Source organism: Manacus vitellinus, unplaced genomic scaffold, assembly GCF_001715985.3.
Source record: "Manacus vitellinus isolate BGI_N305 unplaced genomic scaffold, ASM171598v3 scaffold_6_pilon, whole genome shotgun sequence".
NCBI lineage: Eukaryota > Metazoa > Chordata > Aves > Passeriformes > Pipridae > Manacus > Manacus vitellinus.
Genome location: NW_021940750.1, coordinates 17,551,965 through 17,569,182, shown reverse-complemented (window position 1 = coordinate 17,569,182; position 17,218 = coordinate 17,551,965). Strand labels below are relative to the sequence as shown.

General features: G+C 39.9%; 1 protein-coding gene across 2 annotated transcripts; it reads right to left on the bottom strand.

The window, feature by feature from the left end:
• Positions 1–120: 120 nt before the first annotated feature.
• Positions 121–16,258, bottom strand: FAM177A1 (family with sequence similarity 177 member A1). 2 transcript variants are annotated; one of them, XM_029964272.1, is made up of 5 exons: positions 16,175–16,258; positions 12,341–12,517; positions 5,239–5,305; positions 3,479–3,576; positions 121–2,635 (listed from the first exon to the last, which is right to left on the bottom strand). In XM_029964272.1, exons 1-5 carry the CDS (start codon positions 16,250–16,252, stop codon positions 2,423–2,425), a joined length of 633 nt encoding a protein of 210 aa, XP_029820132.1. In that variant the 5' UTR covers positions 16,253–16,258; the 3' UTR covers positions 121–2,422. The 2 variants fall into 2 exon arrangements, with proteins under 2 accessions (XP_029820132.1, XP_029820133.1); XM_029964273.1 differs by lacking the exon at positions 16,175–16,258 and adding an exon at positions 13,895–13,970.
• Positions 16,259–17,218: the final 960 nt, after the last annotated feature.

The following is a 17,218-nucleotide window of genomic DNA, read 5'->3' as shown; positions in this document are numbered from 1 at the left end:
TAATCTAAGTTAATTGTACAGCTGAGCTGCAGCAGTAGTTACAGCTGTGAAACTCTTTAAGAGAGCTGTAGAAATGTTTCAACTTTCAGGTAGGATTACAATAGCTCCAGGCCAGAAGTGTTTGCAGTCCTGCATTATTTATTAGTTTGAGGTAGTGCTGAACACACAGAGTACTACGTGGGACTCTTAAGGAAGGGGTGGGGTAGAATGATATTTTGAATTCTGGTGCCTGAATATTCAACCAGGATGTGTGACTTAGTAAAGATGTAAACAGTGAACAGGCACCTGTGTACAGGCATAAAGTTTCAAAGACCACACAGTTGTAAAAGAAAAGCCATAACCAACTTCCAGTTCAAAAATTATATTAAATATAAAATAACCAATTAATGCATTTACAGAAAAATTAAACCAATATGAAAGTAACAACTTTCATACAGTTTGCAAAAAACTGAAGGAAGGATTAAGTTAAGGCACAGTGAGTAATAAGAGTATTTTATACAAAGAAGTTTAAACCCAAGGCAGTGAGAGTATTTCTGATGTAACAAATACTAGGGAGAGAAGGTAAAAAAACCAACTGACATTAATTTCTTGGAAGAAAAGTAAAGCATCCTTCAGCTGTCAAGGTATTACTCAAGCAACGTGAGGCTTTCTATCTCTGACAGTATAAGAACTCTCAACAAGCTGGTTTTCTTTGTATTCCCCAGGTGTTGAACCAAGCTCTCGTTTGCACATGTTCAGGGCTAAGGAATGATTTTAGGTCAGCACCCTCTATCTTAAAATTCTAAAAGAGGCAAAGTATCAAAACAGAAGAGATGATGACTGAATCCTCTTCCTCACATTTTCTGTAGTGATGGAATGCTGCAGATAGATGAGAGGAGGAGTTTGTGCTGCCCAGGACACTAGTTCAGGCCGAGGGGTGTCTGATATACATAACTCTGGAAAATAATAGCCAAGTTACCTGGCCTGTGGTGTTGCATCAGGCTCCTTAGTTAGTTGGCAGTGAAAGCAAGGCCAGGAACATGTGATGATACCCAATGCAACACTAGACTGTTTTTAAAATTTTTTTTGGAAATCTCAAGGGCAGAAGTAATGGTACCTATATGTATAGGTCTGTATATATGTATATTTATACACATATGTATATATAGGTATATGTATATATAGGTACCATGGTACCTATACCTAGTGCAGGTTCTCTGCTCCTTTACCCACAACAGTTCTCCATAGAAATGCCTAGGGCACTGACATCTGGTAGTTGCAAAGTAAACCATTCACCTTTTACCAGCTACAGGTGCAACAGTCATTTCAGTAAAATCGCCTTAATCGGTATTTGATTTGGAGCTGCCTGCACTTCACTTGGGACAAAAATAAAAATTACTGTTGCTGCATGTGCCGTATCAGAACACACTCTGTTTATTTAAGAGAAGGAAAGAGTCACAAGTTTGTTTTGTGGTTTCTCGTTATTTAGTATTCTGTGCTAGAGGGGAGAAAAATACCTGCAGTGGCACCTCCCTTACTGGTAATTTAACATTAAACACATAGTTTGTGTAGGTCGCTCAAGTACATGGACTTGGGTAATCTACGTCCGAAAAAGTTTTCATAGTTCTAGACTGGTACCATACAGAGTGTTCAGTGCACTCAATATAATTTAGCAAGACTTTAGTTTCTTTCCCAGGACCATTGAGAGTATGGATTCAAGCACGTGGGTCTCTTAATTCTTGGACTTATAGTGGGAATGTCTTACAATAGTTCTGTACTTTGCTACAGCATTGAATGGAGCAGCTGAGCACTATCAGCCTCCAAGAGTGCTGGTACTTGTTACTAAGTTCTTGGGGGTGTTTATAGCCCCCTGGAAAGTTTTTTTTTTTTAAATAAAAAAAGTCAATAGACCCTTAAATCTAATTAACATTAAATCTAACAGTTTCTCTTATGTTAACAACAGAAAAAGATACATGCATACAGTAGCGACAATAAATAGGGGAAATCAGACTCTTATTATTGTGAGTTACAGGATATTAATTCCTATTAATCTATTCATAGAGAGCCGAGTTGCAAACAATGTGCAAATCAGAAACAGGTGTTTAGAAGTAGGAAACAGCACTGCCTCTGCAATCCACAGGTGTTAGAGACACAGCAATTCAAAGAAAAGACATTTTTACTTGCTTTACACAGAAATTAGCTCACACATTCAATTTTAGACCAAATGTTTGTAGTGCAATTTTCATTTTAACTGAAGTGCCAATTTGGCAGAATGCCTCAGCCTTTATTAGGCAGACAGAACTGACATTGCCTAGCTCTCTCCTGATCAATAAGAATGGTAGGAGTTGTATTTCACTGAACAAGTATAATCCTATTTTCCTGTTTATAGCCAGATTGTGACACCTGACAGTTCTTATTTCCTACATTATACAGAGCTTTACACTTAAGGAGGGACGGGAACTACATCTTGTTTATTTTTCCCAATGGACGGGCAATCTCCTTCATTTTCAAAGTTTACATTCACGAATGAAGAGCACGCTGTTGCTTCAGGCTGGTCTGTCTGGACAGGAGCTTCAGCCTGTGGCTTGTTCTGCTGTTCCTGATGCTGTCTTTCTGCTTCTTCTGACATCTTGTTTTCCTGTTCCTCCTCTTCCTCCTAGAGAGATAACCAGATTCATATGCTACTATTTACCACTTATTTACATTAACTTGGAAGTCTTTCCATAAGAGCATACCAGTTCCTATTACAAGGCAAGGACATTAGTTCTCCTAGAAAACAGTTATTACCTGATCATAAGATGACATATATTCCAGAATTTCCATCATGGAAAAAAAATCACCACAAGTGAAGGATTAAACCATGTTAAACGAACAAAAAACCAAACCATTTTAAACAAACCAAAAAAAGACATATATCTAGATAAGCAGTTTTTAGTTAATGGCAATAGGGATAGGTCTACCTTCTCTAAAGTTTTTTCAGCTCTCAATAACAGCTATCAAAAAATAAGTAATAAAGCTTTAAATATGTTTTCCACCTCTTCCAAATGAAGGTTGCTAAGGATTTGGGATTTTTTGCCTAAAGCACTGGCTACTTTTCAGTCATGTCCAGTTATGGTGGTAGCATAACTGTTCTATTTACCCTTGACACTGTGTTGAACAAGTTTTAGAGCTGGAAAGTATACTGCTAGCAACCACCTCCTTATAGTGTTCAGCAAAACTGTCCATCCAACTTTCCCACACTGTTGACTTGAAAATGCATTGTACAAGAGAAACAAACAGAGCAGTGGTCAGGACTCAGCCATCTAGGACTGATAAGCTGGAGAGAAAAGGCTGATGGCTAAGTAAGCACTAACCATGCATCAAATGAAAACTGAAGGCAAGCTGAAATTGGGGGTCTTAAACTTCATTTAAATGCTAGAATACAAATATTAGTTTTTAAAATACCAGGGAAGGCAAGTTGGGAGAAAAGGAGTGCAAGAACCCTATCTCACACACATACCTCTCTCTTCATTCTGTAATACTCATCAATTGCATATTGGTATTTTGGTGTGCTTATCCCCAGAACAGATGCAATCTTTTCCCCAAGGAAATCACATACTAAAAAGTAAAAAGAGATTTACATATGATTAGTATCTAGAAGAAAATTCTTAAGCACCATTTTATTTTTAAAAGTCTCACTATCTTTCCTGAATGGTTTTCCGTAGTCCTACTTCACTGAAAAGATAAAACCAAAATCTGCAAGGCTAATCTACTTATAGGTAATTATTAGCTGAATATACTAATAATTGTTCTTTAAGATAGAAAATGAATAAAAGGAGAAGAAAATGAAGTTCAGTGAAAATCTAGATGGTGGTAGTGTTTGTATTCTGCTAGTTTCAGCTTTGAATCTAAGTTCATTTTGCTAAGAATCAGTTAAAGGATAATTTTAACTGAAAATTAATGTTAGACAATACATGGGTATCAGCTGTATTAGTTCAGTCTAGTGGTACTAGAAACTAGACAGTTATTTATTGATATGTGCATATGTCAAGTCAGTTTTAACAATGCTCTGTGTTGCATACTAATGGATTAATAAAATATTTAGGTTTCAGTTGTCTCAATTTTCAAGCTGTAGGCTACATGCAGCACTACTGTGCTAAAGCAGGTAGTGCACAGTCATAAGTATGGAACAGGGAGGGCTTGTGTCAGTCAGTCTCTTTACCATGGTGATGGCTACAGCACTGGTTCTTGAGTAAAGGCAAGCAAGAAGTCAAAAGTACTGCACTTCCAATTGTAAATCTGCCCTAAGGAAGCAAATGTGTTAGTCATCTTCAGGGGAAAAAAGTCAGAAGTTAGCAATTGACTGCTTCAATGAATATTCACAATAACTAATCTTACAGATATCCTGGCATCCCCATTTTTGTGCAAAAGACTAGTTCAAATTACAAATATAAGAGCCAAAACTGAAGTGGGAAGAAGAAAGTAGTAATCTTCAAATTCATAAAACACTTCTGAAAAAAGGAAAGCAGCATCTACCTTTGTGTATGAAGAACAGATGCGTCAAGGAATAGAATTACTCTGTACATTAAAGTGTTTCTCAAAATAAGGATAGGTTAATTAATAAAAACAGACTGCCAATAGTTTTTAGAAATATTCAAAACTAGGTGTACAATGACAGAAACTCCGTAATATTTGTCAAAAAACCCCAACAAAGGTACTCTACACCTTGGAAAAAACACAGACAAGGATAAGCATTTTTAAAACTGAGCAAAATTTTATGAGGTCCACGAGTCAAATGAATTTCTAAGCAAAGTTTAAGACCCTTGACAATGGTCTTGTTTATTTTGTAACCTCAGATGTTCGTTGTATGGCACATTAGATGTGTTCTTGGGATGATCTCTAGATGTCTTTTTCAGAAAAACTGTCAGTTTAATTATTCCAGACAGCATTCTTTCCAGATAACATCACACAAAATGGTTCCATACAAAACCTAATAGAAAGTTGCCAACACCAACATATCTTCATATGAAGAAAAAGGGGAAAAGTTTTGATCAAAAGAGTGTTTTCTGTTCATTCTTCCACGCAGGAGTCGGTGATTGAAAGCAAAAAATTTTTTAAAAAGTGTCTGAGGTAAGACAGTATGTCTCCACAGATTAAATAGAGTTGATTTACACTTTTGAAAAAACAGCAAGTAGAGCCCAAAGACGACTTACAGTATGCCATGGTAACTCTGTGACTTTCAATATTCCATTACTGGTTTACCAGTAAATAAAGCAATACCTGATAAAGTTGATGTTGCGACTCGCAGCATGTGAAACCACAAGTAGGGTCCCCAGGTGAGCGTTGTCTGTAGGAACAAGAGTAGTATGAATATGTATAGCTGTATGTTCATGGCACAAAATAACACATGCAAAACAGCTTGAGAGGAAAGATTTGCAGTGTTTCCTGTTTGCCAGCTGCCACAATATTTTTGCTTTAAAATAACTCTAGACCAGACAGATAAAGCAAAGTATCACCATAAGATCTGAATATAACCATGGTTTACCTCTGGGAAAATTTGTTTCCGTGGTTTTTGTTTCCCACTCCCAGACTTGGGAAATGACAAGCATCCAACTCAATCCCTATAACTATAAAGAGCTTTCCATAATGTTCTGAATTCCATCAGGCCAAGAAGTGAGGTGAGGTAGCCAAGTAGTTCCTCACTACAATGATGAGTGAACTGCAAAAGACTCTTTAAAACCAAACCAAACCTTCAAACCTGTGAGCAAGAGGCTGCTTCCAGACTTTACAACCAGATATGAATTATCCCTTGAAATTGCACCTCAAAAATAACACCAAGAGCCATGAGGGAGGGAGAGAGTTACTGCAGTTCTGAGGGAGAGATGGACAGGCTGACAAGCAAAGCACCTGGGGTGATGTGAACAAGGAGGAACACAAAGTGAAAAAAACAGGGCTCAAGTGGGGTCACCTCAAGAATTTGCATGTACATGAGGAAGTGCCTCTGCAGTGCCTGAACACTAAGACATACAACATGGGACATAAACATAAGAAATCAGAGATCTGTATGCAGATCTTGTTGGGACCCCAGAGATGCAGTGAATGGACTGGAGGGCTGCACTGGAGGAATACAGACTCTTTAGGAAGGGCAGGCCAGGAAGACAAAGAGGAGGAATTGCCCTTTGCATGACTATGGTATATTCACGGTCACATAGAAAATACTGCAGCCTCCAGACAAACTGATATATTTACACATAGTAACTTGAAGAAAGTTTAGCAATTAAATTTAATTAATTATAAAATAACGGGCATACTCAGGCTATGCTTTTCACTAAAGAAAGAGGCTGTATCTCTTAAAAAAAAATAAAACAACAAGCTGTGTAATAAAAAGCAAAAAGGGGAAAAGCAGATTCCAAGCTAATGGCAAAAAAACTGTAGGCTTTCACTTTTGTGAAAAGGCAAACTCAAATTTCATATTGAACTAAAACATATTTATAGTTAACAGGATGTTGTATTCAGGCAAGCTCTTTGTTATGTATGTATCCCCCAGAAAAGATCTCTGTAGAAGTACTTTTCTTGTGGAAAGTAGCAATTAAAAGTGTCAGCTTTTATTAAATAAAACACATTAGCTCTATTCAGTTACATAAATATTTATAACATGTTGCTAAGAACTCTTTGATAATAACTTTTTTCTGTGATATTATTTAATAGATATCTCTACAGGACAACCAATATTACTGTAAATAATACAGCTAGAGAGACTAGTTGGTATAGCCTCAGTATGCATGTACACAAGCTACTAGACGTCCGTGCTTTCCAAGCACAGTCACTACAAATCAGTGCAGCAATAAATTGTCTTTCAAGCCAGAAACTCAAGTTGGCAAGCTGAAAAAAAGCCAGATGCTATATCTTTTTGGCAGTGGGTATGGAAAATGTCCTGCCAAGGTAAAAGTGTAAGCAAAACCAGCTGCTATCCGGCTTGCACAAAAGCACCTCCAGCTTGTTGATTATGTGCTCAGTTGGCAGACAGGCTAACAAGGAGTTTGTTCAGCTGAAGAAGTCAAAAAAAGTGCTGGAAAAGCTTGTTGCCACAGGTGCAAATAATGGCATTGACAGGGCTCTGTACAATCCTTCATGATGAGGTGATAGGGTTAAAAAGCATTCACACAGTGTGCAGGACAAACACAGTCCTGCTGTGCCCTGTAAGAAAGAAGCTACAAGAACCCCCTTAACATTTAAGAGTAAAAACACAGGCTGAACTTCAATGTGACAGAAGTAATTTGAACCCAGAACATTCTAACAAGTTTGTGGAGACACAAACGTAGGGAACATCTGAGGCTCAGCAGACACAGAGGTTCCGTGTATTTCTACTCTTCCCCCACCACAGTTAAAAATCAGTTTGGTACATTAGAAGCATTTTTAAGTTCAGCTTCATGGGAATCTCTGCTTTCTGACAAAGCCCAACCAGATACTTCTTCACCCCTGCCAAGCAAGGCTTTGCCAGTCTCCTCAATTTAAAAAGAAACATTCTTTCCAGGGTCTCAAAAGACAATATAAAACCATGAGAGAAGCTACTTCACACAAATTCAAAAGGAGATGGCTTGGAGAGTAAACCACCAGGAACAGCCAGGAACAAGGGAATGCATTCAAGCAATCATCTTCTTTTTCCACCCATCCCCCACTTACTTCCTCAGGGCAAATCTGGGTGGCTTCCCAGAGCACCTCGGAGGTGGAAACAGAAATGGCAAATGTGAGGCAAGAACTGGTACTGGAGAAACCAGAACCATTCGAGTGATATGAACTGGGCTGTTAAGGAATGGCTCAGTACAAACTAATCCTAGCCTGTGAAGTAGCTTTAATGCACTGAGCTGAAAACTGGAAAACCATACCCAAGTCAGGTCCTACAGACCTGTAGAACAATATACTCAGACACATCAACCTCCTCTGGCCAGCCAGAGAAGCCTTCCTGTTCAGTCTTTAATCAACTCAAGGACACAGTAATACTGTATTTCTTGAATGGAAACAAGGGGCAGCAGTATGAAACACAGTACACTGGTTTATTGTAAGGGAACAGTATTTCTCCTGCCATCAGTCTCTTAAGTATATGTTTCTACAATGCTTAATTATATTACGCAGCTATCCTGACTTTATTTTGTCGTTTACAATGGAAAACACAATGGTTATGACAACTGATTTTTAAACTACAAAAAATCTTAATGTACAATTTTAATTTAAATAGGAATTAACATAATGGATTCAAACACTGATAAAACCAAGGGGCCTCTGGTTCAACAACAGAACATGATTTTGTTTCCTAGTATGGGGCTGCCAAACGGAGCACACATGGTCCCTTGAACTTCCAACAGCACCATGTTCCTAAACAATCCACATCTGTGTCTATTTTTGGCAGATTTCAGTTCTTACTAACACTTACACTTTCCAAAGTACGTAGTGTTTCTTTTTGTCAGAGAAAATGGCAAAATGGAAAAAATAATAATTTCCTGATATAAGAAAAACCAAATCCTGCATATAATAGTTAATATACACCACCAAATAAATGCTTTTCCATTGTTTACTATGCCAAGATAGGTTTTAAATTAGTTTAATTATTGACTGTTCATTGCTATAATAGGTCCTTCAGTAAATGTATCATTTATAACTGTGGCATCTAAGACAAGCCAGTGAAAACAAGATCAGAAACACACACACCATCCTTCATCAAGAGCTTCTACCATATCATGAGTAGTTATTACTTATTTTTCTCCTTCATCCCAAATTCTTGAAAGAAAAGGAGAGTTCAATGGTCCTCAAGAGAGGATTTTTTGCTATTTAAAGTTATGGGCCTTTTAACTATAGGATATCAAGATAATCTGCCTGCAAGGATGTGTTTCAATCTTTCTGAGCACTGAAGGTTAAAAAAATTAAATCTCTTCTAGAGCTTTGTTCCTCTGTTTCTCAGGATGAATTCTAGGGTTATCACACCAACAGTTATATTGCTTATGGTTCCTCTGCAAAGACACTCCACCTTCTGCCTCCTCATGTGATAGGTGAATACAACAAAGAGTTTATACCAAGTGTCCCTCCAGGGATAAACAAAAGGATTATCTTCTAGAACAGGCCAGGGAAATTTAATCAATACAGAATAAAGTTTTGGTAGACAAAAGCAAAAGGAAATTTACATATAAAGTGCAAACATATAAATTTTAAGATAGAAGACTCAAAACATTTATGCTATAAAAGCATTTCAATTTCAATTTGAGAACATTCAGATAGTACTGAAAGCTATTATCTAAAAAATAAGAATACCCTGTGCTCTGGATTCAAAAAACCAAAAAACTACAGAATGGACACTCCACTCAACAATACTAATGAACTGAGGGCTGACCTACAGAAGTATCAGAAGCTGTTTCAAAGCAAAATTTAAAATCCAGTTCTTTTTGAGAATTTGTTTTTTTCTGAGTGGTAGCAGTCCACCACACCAAGTGCTTGGTTATCATATTACCAGGATATATACATACTACTTTGCCTAGTAAGAAAGACATTGTCATTGCCTGCTTAGCTCTAAACACAATCAAAGCAAGGTATATACTGAAGACATTTCTTTACAACACAGCAAAATATTTGTTACCCTTAAACTCATTCAAAAGCTGCCAGGAAGCCAATACCAGCTGAGCTTTGAAATTTCATGATGCAAAGTTTCTATTCAAAGTATTAAATGTGCTTTTTCTAAAAATAAACTGGACCAGAAACAGCTATTACTTGCAAACATACTTTTTTGTGTCCCAACTGAGATAAGTTTTAGACATGCTGGTCTCAGCAAACAGACTATTTAATTGCTTTTATAGAAATCCTACATTAAAAACATTTTTAAAGCAGCTGTTGGCTAAAACATCAAAGCTCAGCTTGGACTAACATTTCTTCAATTGTCTGGCTCAGCTGGGATACACGAAGCATGCAGCAGATAAAGTAAACCTCACTTAATGGCAACTCCTGCTCTAATCAAGTTCATTCTGTCAAGGTAAGAAGCAATACATAATAAGGCATGCTGTGCTCCACAATAAACTATTCTGGTTTGGGGGGTCCTTTTATTAAAAAGTGTAATAAAAATTAAGGATTTAATAAACTATAAAAGGAGAATAGAGCAATCTTAACTCCACCATACAATATACCTTTTGGTATTCAGAAAAAAAAATCTGTATTAGGAAAGTAGGGGAACAATCACGCAGCATTCCTGGCTGTTGTGCACACTTGAGGGCTCTTTAGTTAAGTGTCCATTTGCACAGTAGCATGCACGTCTCTGCCCTCACAACATGTACACCAAGGCTCGTGAGCCTTCCATCGCTGCACCACAGCAGAACTCTTCTACTGCGAGGAAATGGCACCAAAAAAATTATACACATCTGGTCCCCTGCTCATTATAACTGGGGAAAATATCTCTTAGACATCCATGGATATCTGCCATGACCCACATAGCGGGGAAGAGATCTGACTCAGAAGATACCTGAACGTTACCATAATATGCAGTAAATTTCACAGTTCTTTAATTTCTCTGAGAAGATCCTTAAGGAGGAAAAAAACCCCAGCACGCAGCAAAGCAGCTTAACACCTTACTCATTGTTTGTGACTATAAGACATTTCTTTTCAGACTATAAACTTCATATGTTTTATACTGATGATATCCCACCTGCTCTCAGGCTAATATTACTTTTTGTTGTATACAAGAGCTGCCTAGCAAAAACAAGAATGCTGCCATCAATCTATACAAGATGCACTGCAACAGCTTCATCTGTGAATCACTAGAAACCCCAATCCCAGCTAAATTCCCATAGTCTTACTGCAGCTTAGTCCTCAACCCCCCTTCTTTTTTCCTCCAAGATAAATTCATTTTACAGAGGGGAAAAGAGGTATTTATTGACAATCCTCCCCAAAACAAACCTCTTATGGTTCACCACTTCTTCAGAAGAGCATGAGCAGAAAGTCAAACGCTTCACTTCAGTCCCTTCAACAAAGCCAAGCTCTCCCAGGATGGATGTACACATATAAATAAATACAGGGCCTACTACTTTAAATAGAAATCTTCAACCACAACATTTCTTAATTATGGATTGCCAAATGATGGTGCAGAAGTCCTTTCAACAACACTGTCAAGTAGAAAGCAGTGCACTGGTTTCTGTGCGTGCGAGGACTCTTCTTTCAAGTGCGGGAACAAACAGCTCTACACCAGCATCTGCCTCCAGCGTGCAACCAGGCAAGACTAGCTGCTGCACAAAGCCATGACTCCTGGATGTCTGACCACACTCCAGCACATCAGGAAGGACCCAATTTTAGAGTCTCCAGCTCAGTACAGGCATCCAAACCCAGAGAGGGCCAGGAAGGGAGCCCTGTCAGCAAGAAGGGAATAGGACTGCAGACCCAATTTACTGGGGTAAAAATTGTTGTAGGAGGGTAAAGAGGCAGTTGGGACACCACTTTCTGGGGCTGTCATGAAAGAAACATGAGACTGGTCACATGGACAGATGATGAGAAGGATGTGTCTTCTCTGGGACTGACTGCTAGAGGGTGGGGAGCTGCTGCTGCCAGTGTTAGCACATACAGCTGTGAGCTCTGCAATCACACTATCACCACAAAATAGTTTATTAAACAGGCCAACAGAATAAAACAGATTATATGTTTCATTTTACCTCTAAGTATAGAACTGGAATCATTGAGAAAAAAGGAAAATGTATTTTAGAAGCTACAATACACACTATGGCAACAGCTTTAATTGTTGAGACTCCACTTGAATCTGGACCAACAAAGGAAACTCCATTCACAAGCTGAGCAACATCTCAACATCTTACAAGACAGGTGAACATTACCTACATGGACTAGGCAGGTGCAGGTCCTTTAGAACCTGTTTTTTATACATCATGAATTACACCAGTTTTCCTTTATTTCTGCAAGTCATCTGTTTCTTTCCCTTCTATGCTCTTTTAATTATATCAAATTGCTGGTATGGTAAGTCTAAATTACAGGTTCAACTCTCCACTGTCAACAAACACAAGCAAACAAATGTCCCCCGCATTTTTTTTTTTTTAAAAAACAAATCAAGGAGATACCAAGCAAATACTATTAGAGAGGGAAATGCTGGAAAGAACAAACTGGAACAGTGAAGAAATTAAACCCACTTCTAATTAATAGGGCTATTTTAGTGGAGGAGAACTCTAGGACAAAACTTCCTAGATACAATACTTCTCACAGGTTTCTGAGTTCCTAAAGCCAAACATATCAATGGAATCTTTAGTACTGAATACTAAATCAGATTTGTAACATAAAAAATGAAGTATAAAATGTTGATAGTTACCCGGTAAACCAGAAGTAGCAATGTATCAATCAAAATACTTACAGGATCTACAGGTGGCAACAAGTCTTTTTTCTCTTGTTCATCTTCCTCTTCATCTGTGCTATATTCTTCCATTGTTTCTCCACTTGCAAAATGAATAACTCTCCTTGGAATTTTCTTCTTCTTTCCTATGACACCCAGCTCCACATTCTCAAAGCCACCATCTCCCTTTGCAAGTTGCTATAAAGAAAAAAAAATCATTATCTAAGTAGATGCTTCTGAAACTGGAAATTTTCCCCTTAAAAAATGTGATATTTAAAATATTTTAGATTAATTAGCATACGCAGTGAACATTTGAAAGAGCTTGGCTGTAGGTAAAAAATAAGACTCACACAATTTTGTGTGCAGATATGTAAAAACTGATCTCTTCTCTAAAAGTAACAAAAAGGTAAGTGCCTTTACTTCAGCATGAAAGCTGGTATTAAAAACATCTATTCCAAAAAAGCACGGCATTATATAGGAGCTTCTGGGGGAGGGCATGTTTCTTTAAATAATTTGGTAAGCATATAAGATTTAATATTGAAAAGTATTGTTGGTTTTGAAATTAATATCTAATGAAATTAATAAAATAGTTCATAGGCTGTAGCCACCTTTGTGAGCTCAGGCAGACACCTCTAGCACAAAAGAGAACTGAATAACTAAGCAGCCAGGCTCAAGCTTTAGAAAGATGCATCAAGGAATCTACCCCTGTGGGCTTTCATCATCAAACACAATTAGTACAAGGGACCATGCTAAAGGACAACACTCAGTTCTGTGGCTAAGGACATATAAAATGAGAAGTACAATATCTGTTTTTGTTCTTCCAGTGCAGTCTTTGGGTCACAAGCATTAAAAATATATACTTCTAGTTCAAAGGCCAATCAAGAACACTTTAGGCTAGTAACTCCTACAGCAAGAGAATTTTAGTATTTAGTAGGTTTTGTATTGTAGCTATCAAAACAGAGCCTTTGTCTTGGTAGAGTTCTTAGACACTACTGTATCAAATGCACAAAACTGTTCTGAAAACATTTCTGTCATGTAGAGAAGGCCACAGAGGTTAGGAAATGCCAGCCACATGTTTTTAATGTACCATGAAGGTTTTTAAAAATGCATGAGCTCGTGTAATTTGAAACTGTATCGTAAGGAATGACGTGTGTAAGTACATACAGAATCCAGGTTACATAAAATGGGTATATTTCAAATTCTGACTTCTTCCCTATGCAAAACTTAATGATCTACACAAAGCACAAATCAAAACTATAAATAAAAAAATATATTTTATCACATAGTTGTGAAACATCCCTTAATCACTGCAAGCACAGCATCACCACTCCCATTTCTCATGCTAGACTACTACATAAAACAGCTTTGCAATGCAAACAGGCTTAGTTAGCTGGGAAAGACAGTGGGCACGGGAGAGAGAGGCAGGAGGGGGCCGCAGGGAGCCAAATGGCTTTCTTCATTCCAAGCACAGATTTTTCTCATGCCCACAGAGAAGAGGGAGGGAAGGATCACGTGCAGAGCTCTACAGTGTGGACGAGAACCACACCAATTCATCATCTCTCCAAGCCCTCGTACCATGGCTCCTCAAAACTGCAAGTCATCTCAGCTTCCCCCACCCAGCATTTCTTTAGCAACAGTGGCACATTTCAGGCATTTTCCTGGAGGAGCAGAGCAGAATTCAGTAGCAAGTTTTCACTGGGGTAATTCAGCTGAAACAGCATGGTATTTTCATGCAGATTCAGATTTTCATGTAGAAAGACAAAACTATCTGGCGCTCAGTGCACTCTGCTGTCTATCAGTCTTAGGAACAGAGAAAAGCTACACAAATATGAATGCTGAAAACAGTGAAGCAACCTAAGCATAAGGAGCACTCCGTGCTGCCACTATAAAAGTGGGTACCACTTACTGTGACTCAGTTCAGTATTTTTTGGTGCAAAAAGCACCACAGAACCAGCTTTTTATGAACATTTCGTGCTCCTTTATTGGCATCATACAATGACGCTGTTTTTCATGTTTAGTCACAGTACTGCAGAGCACTATTTTTTGCTAACACGACATCATAAATACCACTGTGATTAATAACAGCAAGCAACATGAGTCCCTCCTTAGAGCTCTTCTAAAGGCACAGTCTCTTCATCTCATTTTGGCTTGTTTAATGTAAATGCTTCAAATATTTTAACTTGGAAAAAAATAATGGTTCATGTTTCAAAGTTGAAAAAGCAGCCCTTAATTCCCTGCACACCCATCCCACACTTCACTTACACTACTCACAATAAGCAGCTCTGCGCAGCTGGTACCGCTACAACATTTCAGACAAATGCAGCAATTCAAGACAATAAGAATACATCAAGGAACAACAAATCTGGTTCCAATTCGTAAATTATTAAATAAAATAATAAATATCAGCTGTTGCTTTGGTTATTACCTAGTCAACAAACGTGTGTAGGTTTTAGTTATCACTGCAGCATTTATCCTTTTCATTTTTACCTGTCAATAAAAGCCAACTCTCCCAGTTACAAGGAGAAAGTTCAGCATCAGTGAATTTATCTTTCCAAAACAGTGGCAATGCCGATCTATTCTAGAGCTGTCAGCTAGACTCACTTTATAGCTCAAATGTTACAGTATTTCCTGTTTGAGAATTTATACTTTTGATCTTCCTTCACGAATTTGATCTTCTTTTCCAATTCAGGAAGTTTTTACAAAGATCATTCTTTCAGTACATGGCTTTAGTCAAGTTTGTGACTACATTTTTTTTCCACTGGCCTGTCCTTCTCTAACACATCATATGGTTTTGAAAGACTCAGCATTTGCCTTAGCCCCACATCAAAGAAGTATCTACTTTGGTATCTGTTTGACATGAAGGCCTGTCACTCTTCTGCTTTCACCACGCTAGCTGACATTCTTAAGGTCCTTGGTAAACACTATAAAGCAACTTCCTCTTTCTTTTAAATGTCCTCTTGGAATTTTTCTTGGCTTTATGGCACACATGAAAACCTTGCCTGTCAGGAAGTCAGCATCTGAAACTGCTGTTCCTTGTTTACTCCCTTTACACCCACCCTCTTATCTCACCCTTTGGCCGGATATAGAGAGAGAGCAGGGCATCTTTCGACAGTGTTGGTACAATAATCAGCACAATAGAATTTCAGTCTACGTCTAAAATGTCAAAATAAATAAACTACAATTAAGGATAAGGTGTGCCTGGACACTTGCAGGTAAGCTAGGAGAGCTGACACAACTAATATTAGGTGATGCAATAATATAAAGTTTCACAAAGGAGAGGAAGAAGAAAATCAAAAAGCAATAGGGAGATCGCATTATTCCTTTTTGCATCTTTTAACCCATCGAATGAAGGAATTCTTGAGAGAAATTATGACCAAAAATGCCTAAGTGTGTGATGTCCACTTTTGCTCAAAAAGATGAGTAATTCAATTTGCACAGATCTACTGGTCTGATACTGCTAATCCCTAGAAGGCTGGTATTAGTTAATGAAAAGTATTTCTACCATGCTATCTTGGCTACCTTACTGATTTAATTTGTGTTAGTTTTCCTGGCTAGGGTTTTGGGGGGAGTTTGTTTAGGTTTGAGTGAGGGTGTTTTTTAATGCTTGCCTGGGTTTCCACCCTTGTGTTTCAAATTAAACAGCATGAGTCTTTCTCAAACAGAAGACAACAAAATTACAGAGTCAGAGGACGATTGTAAGACACCCTCGGAATAAAGAAGCCTTGGAAAAGCACCATAACCAGTGAAGCGGCAGCGCCTGTAACACCCAGGGCGAAGCCGCGGCCGGTGCAGGGGCAGGCGCGGCAGGACAGGCGAGCTCCGGGCTGGGTGTAATTAACAGCTGCTGTCCCTCACCATGTCCCACGCCTTCGCCAACTTCACAGCGCGGAGGGAAGTGGAAACCTGTCTCGCTTTAATATTCATCAGGCTCATTTGTCAGAGGCATTGTCCCCGGAGAACAGGAGACACCGGAGACACGCGCGCCCGCCGTGCTGGCTGTAATCACAGCGCGCTGGGCGGAGCACAGACCGGCCGACACACCGGCCTCTTCTCCCGCGGCCGGCCCCGCGCCCGCCGACGAACAGGGGCTTTGCCGCCCGCCACACCCGCCGGTCAGGCCGCAGCCACCCCCACCCCAGGTCGGACCCCCCGCGGCCCGCCCCCGCTGCGGGAAGCGGCAGCCCCGGGCCCCGCTGCTCGCCCGAAGGTGCCGGGCCCCGCCGCTCCGCTCACCTGCTCGGGGCTCCATGGCGCCGACGGCGGCGGGCCGGCGGCGGCGCGCAGTAGAGGGTATGGGGACAGCCACTGCTCCATCCTCCCGCCCCCGCGGCGGCCGGGGGGGCGGCAGCGGGCCGCCGCGGCCCGGGGGCGAGAGAGGGGCCGGCGGTGCCGCCCGTCACACCGCCCGCCGGGGCGGCGCTTTGGGCCTGCCGCGCCACCGCCCGCGCCCCGCTGGGGCTGGCGGCGCGCAGGAGCCGGGATCCACCTGGGAGAGACTGAGGGCACCTCTGGCCTTTCTCTTCTCGCCCCAGCCGGGCATCCACCGGAGCCAGGGGGAATCGGGGGAGAGGCCGAAGGCAGCCGGGCTGCCAGGCACAGCCGTACCTCCAACCCCGGAGGAAGCATACCTGCTCTGAGGGAAAACCCTAGGTTTTTCCCAAAATATTGTAAAAACGTGCAAAATAACAGAAGAATAGTTTAACAAATACATGAAGATCCTTGACAGGATTTAGGGATCCTCCTCTCCCAGGGCCACCCTTGCTCAGCCTTCCGGTGTTGGCTCAGGCAACTCATCATCTTCATGATCATGGCTAGGCTTCGCGAACAAAGATTTCGGAAGGCTCTATCTACGTTTCTCAGGCAACTCAGCACTTCGTAAAGGACCAACCCCTGGATAAG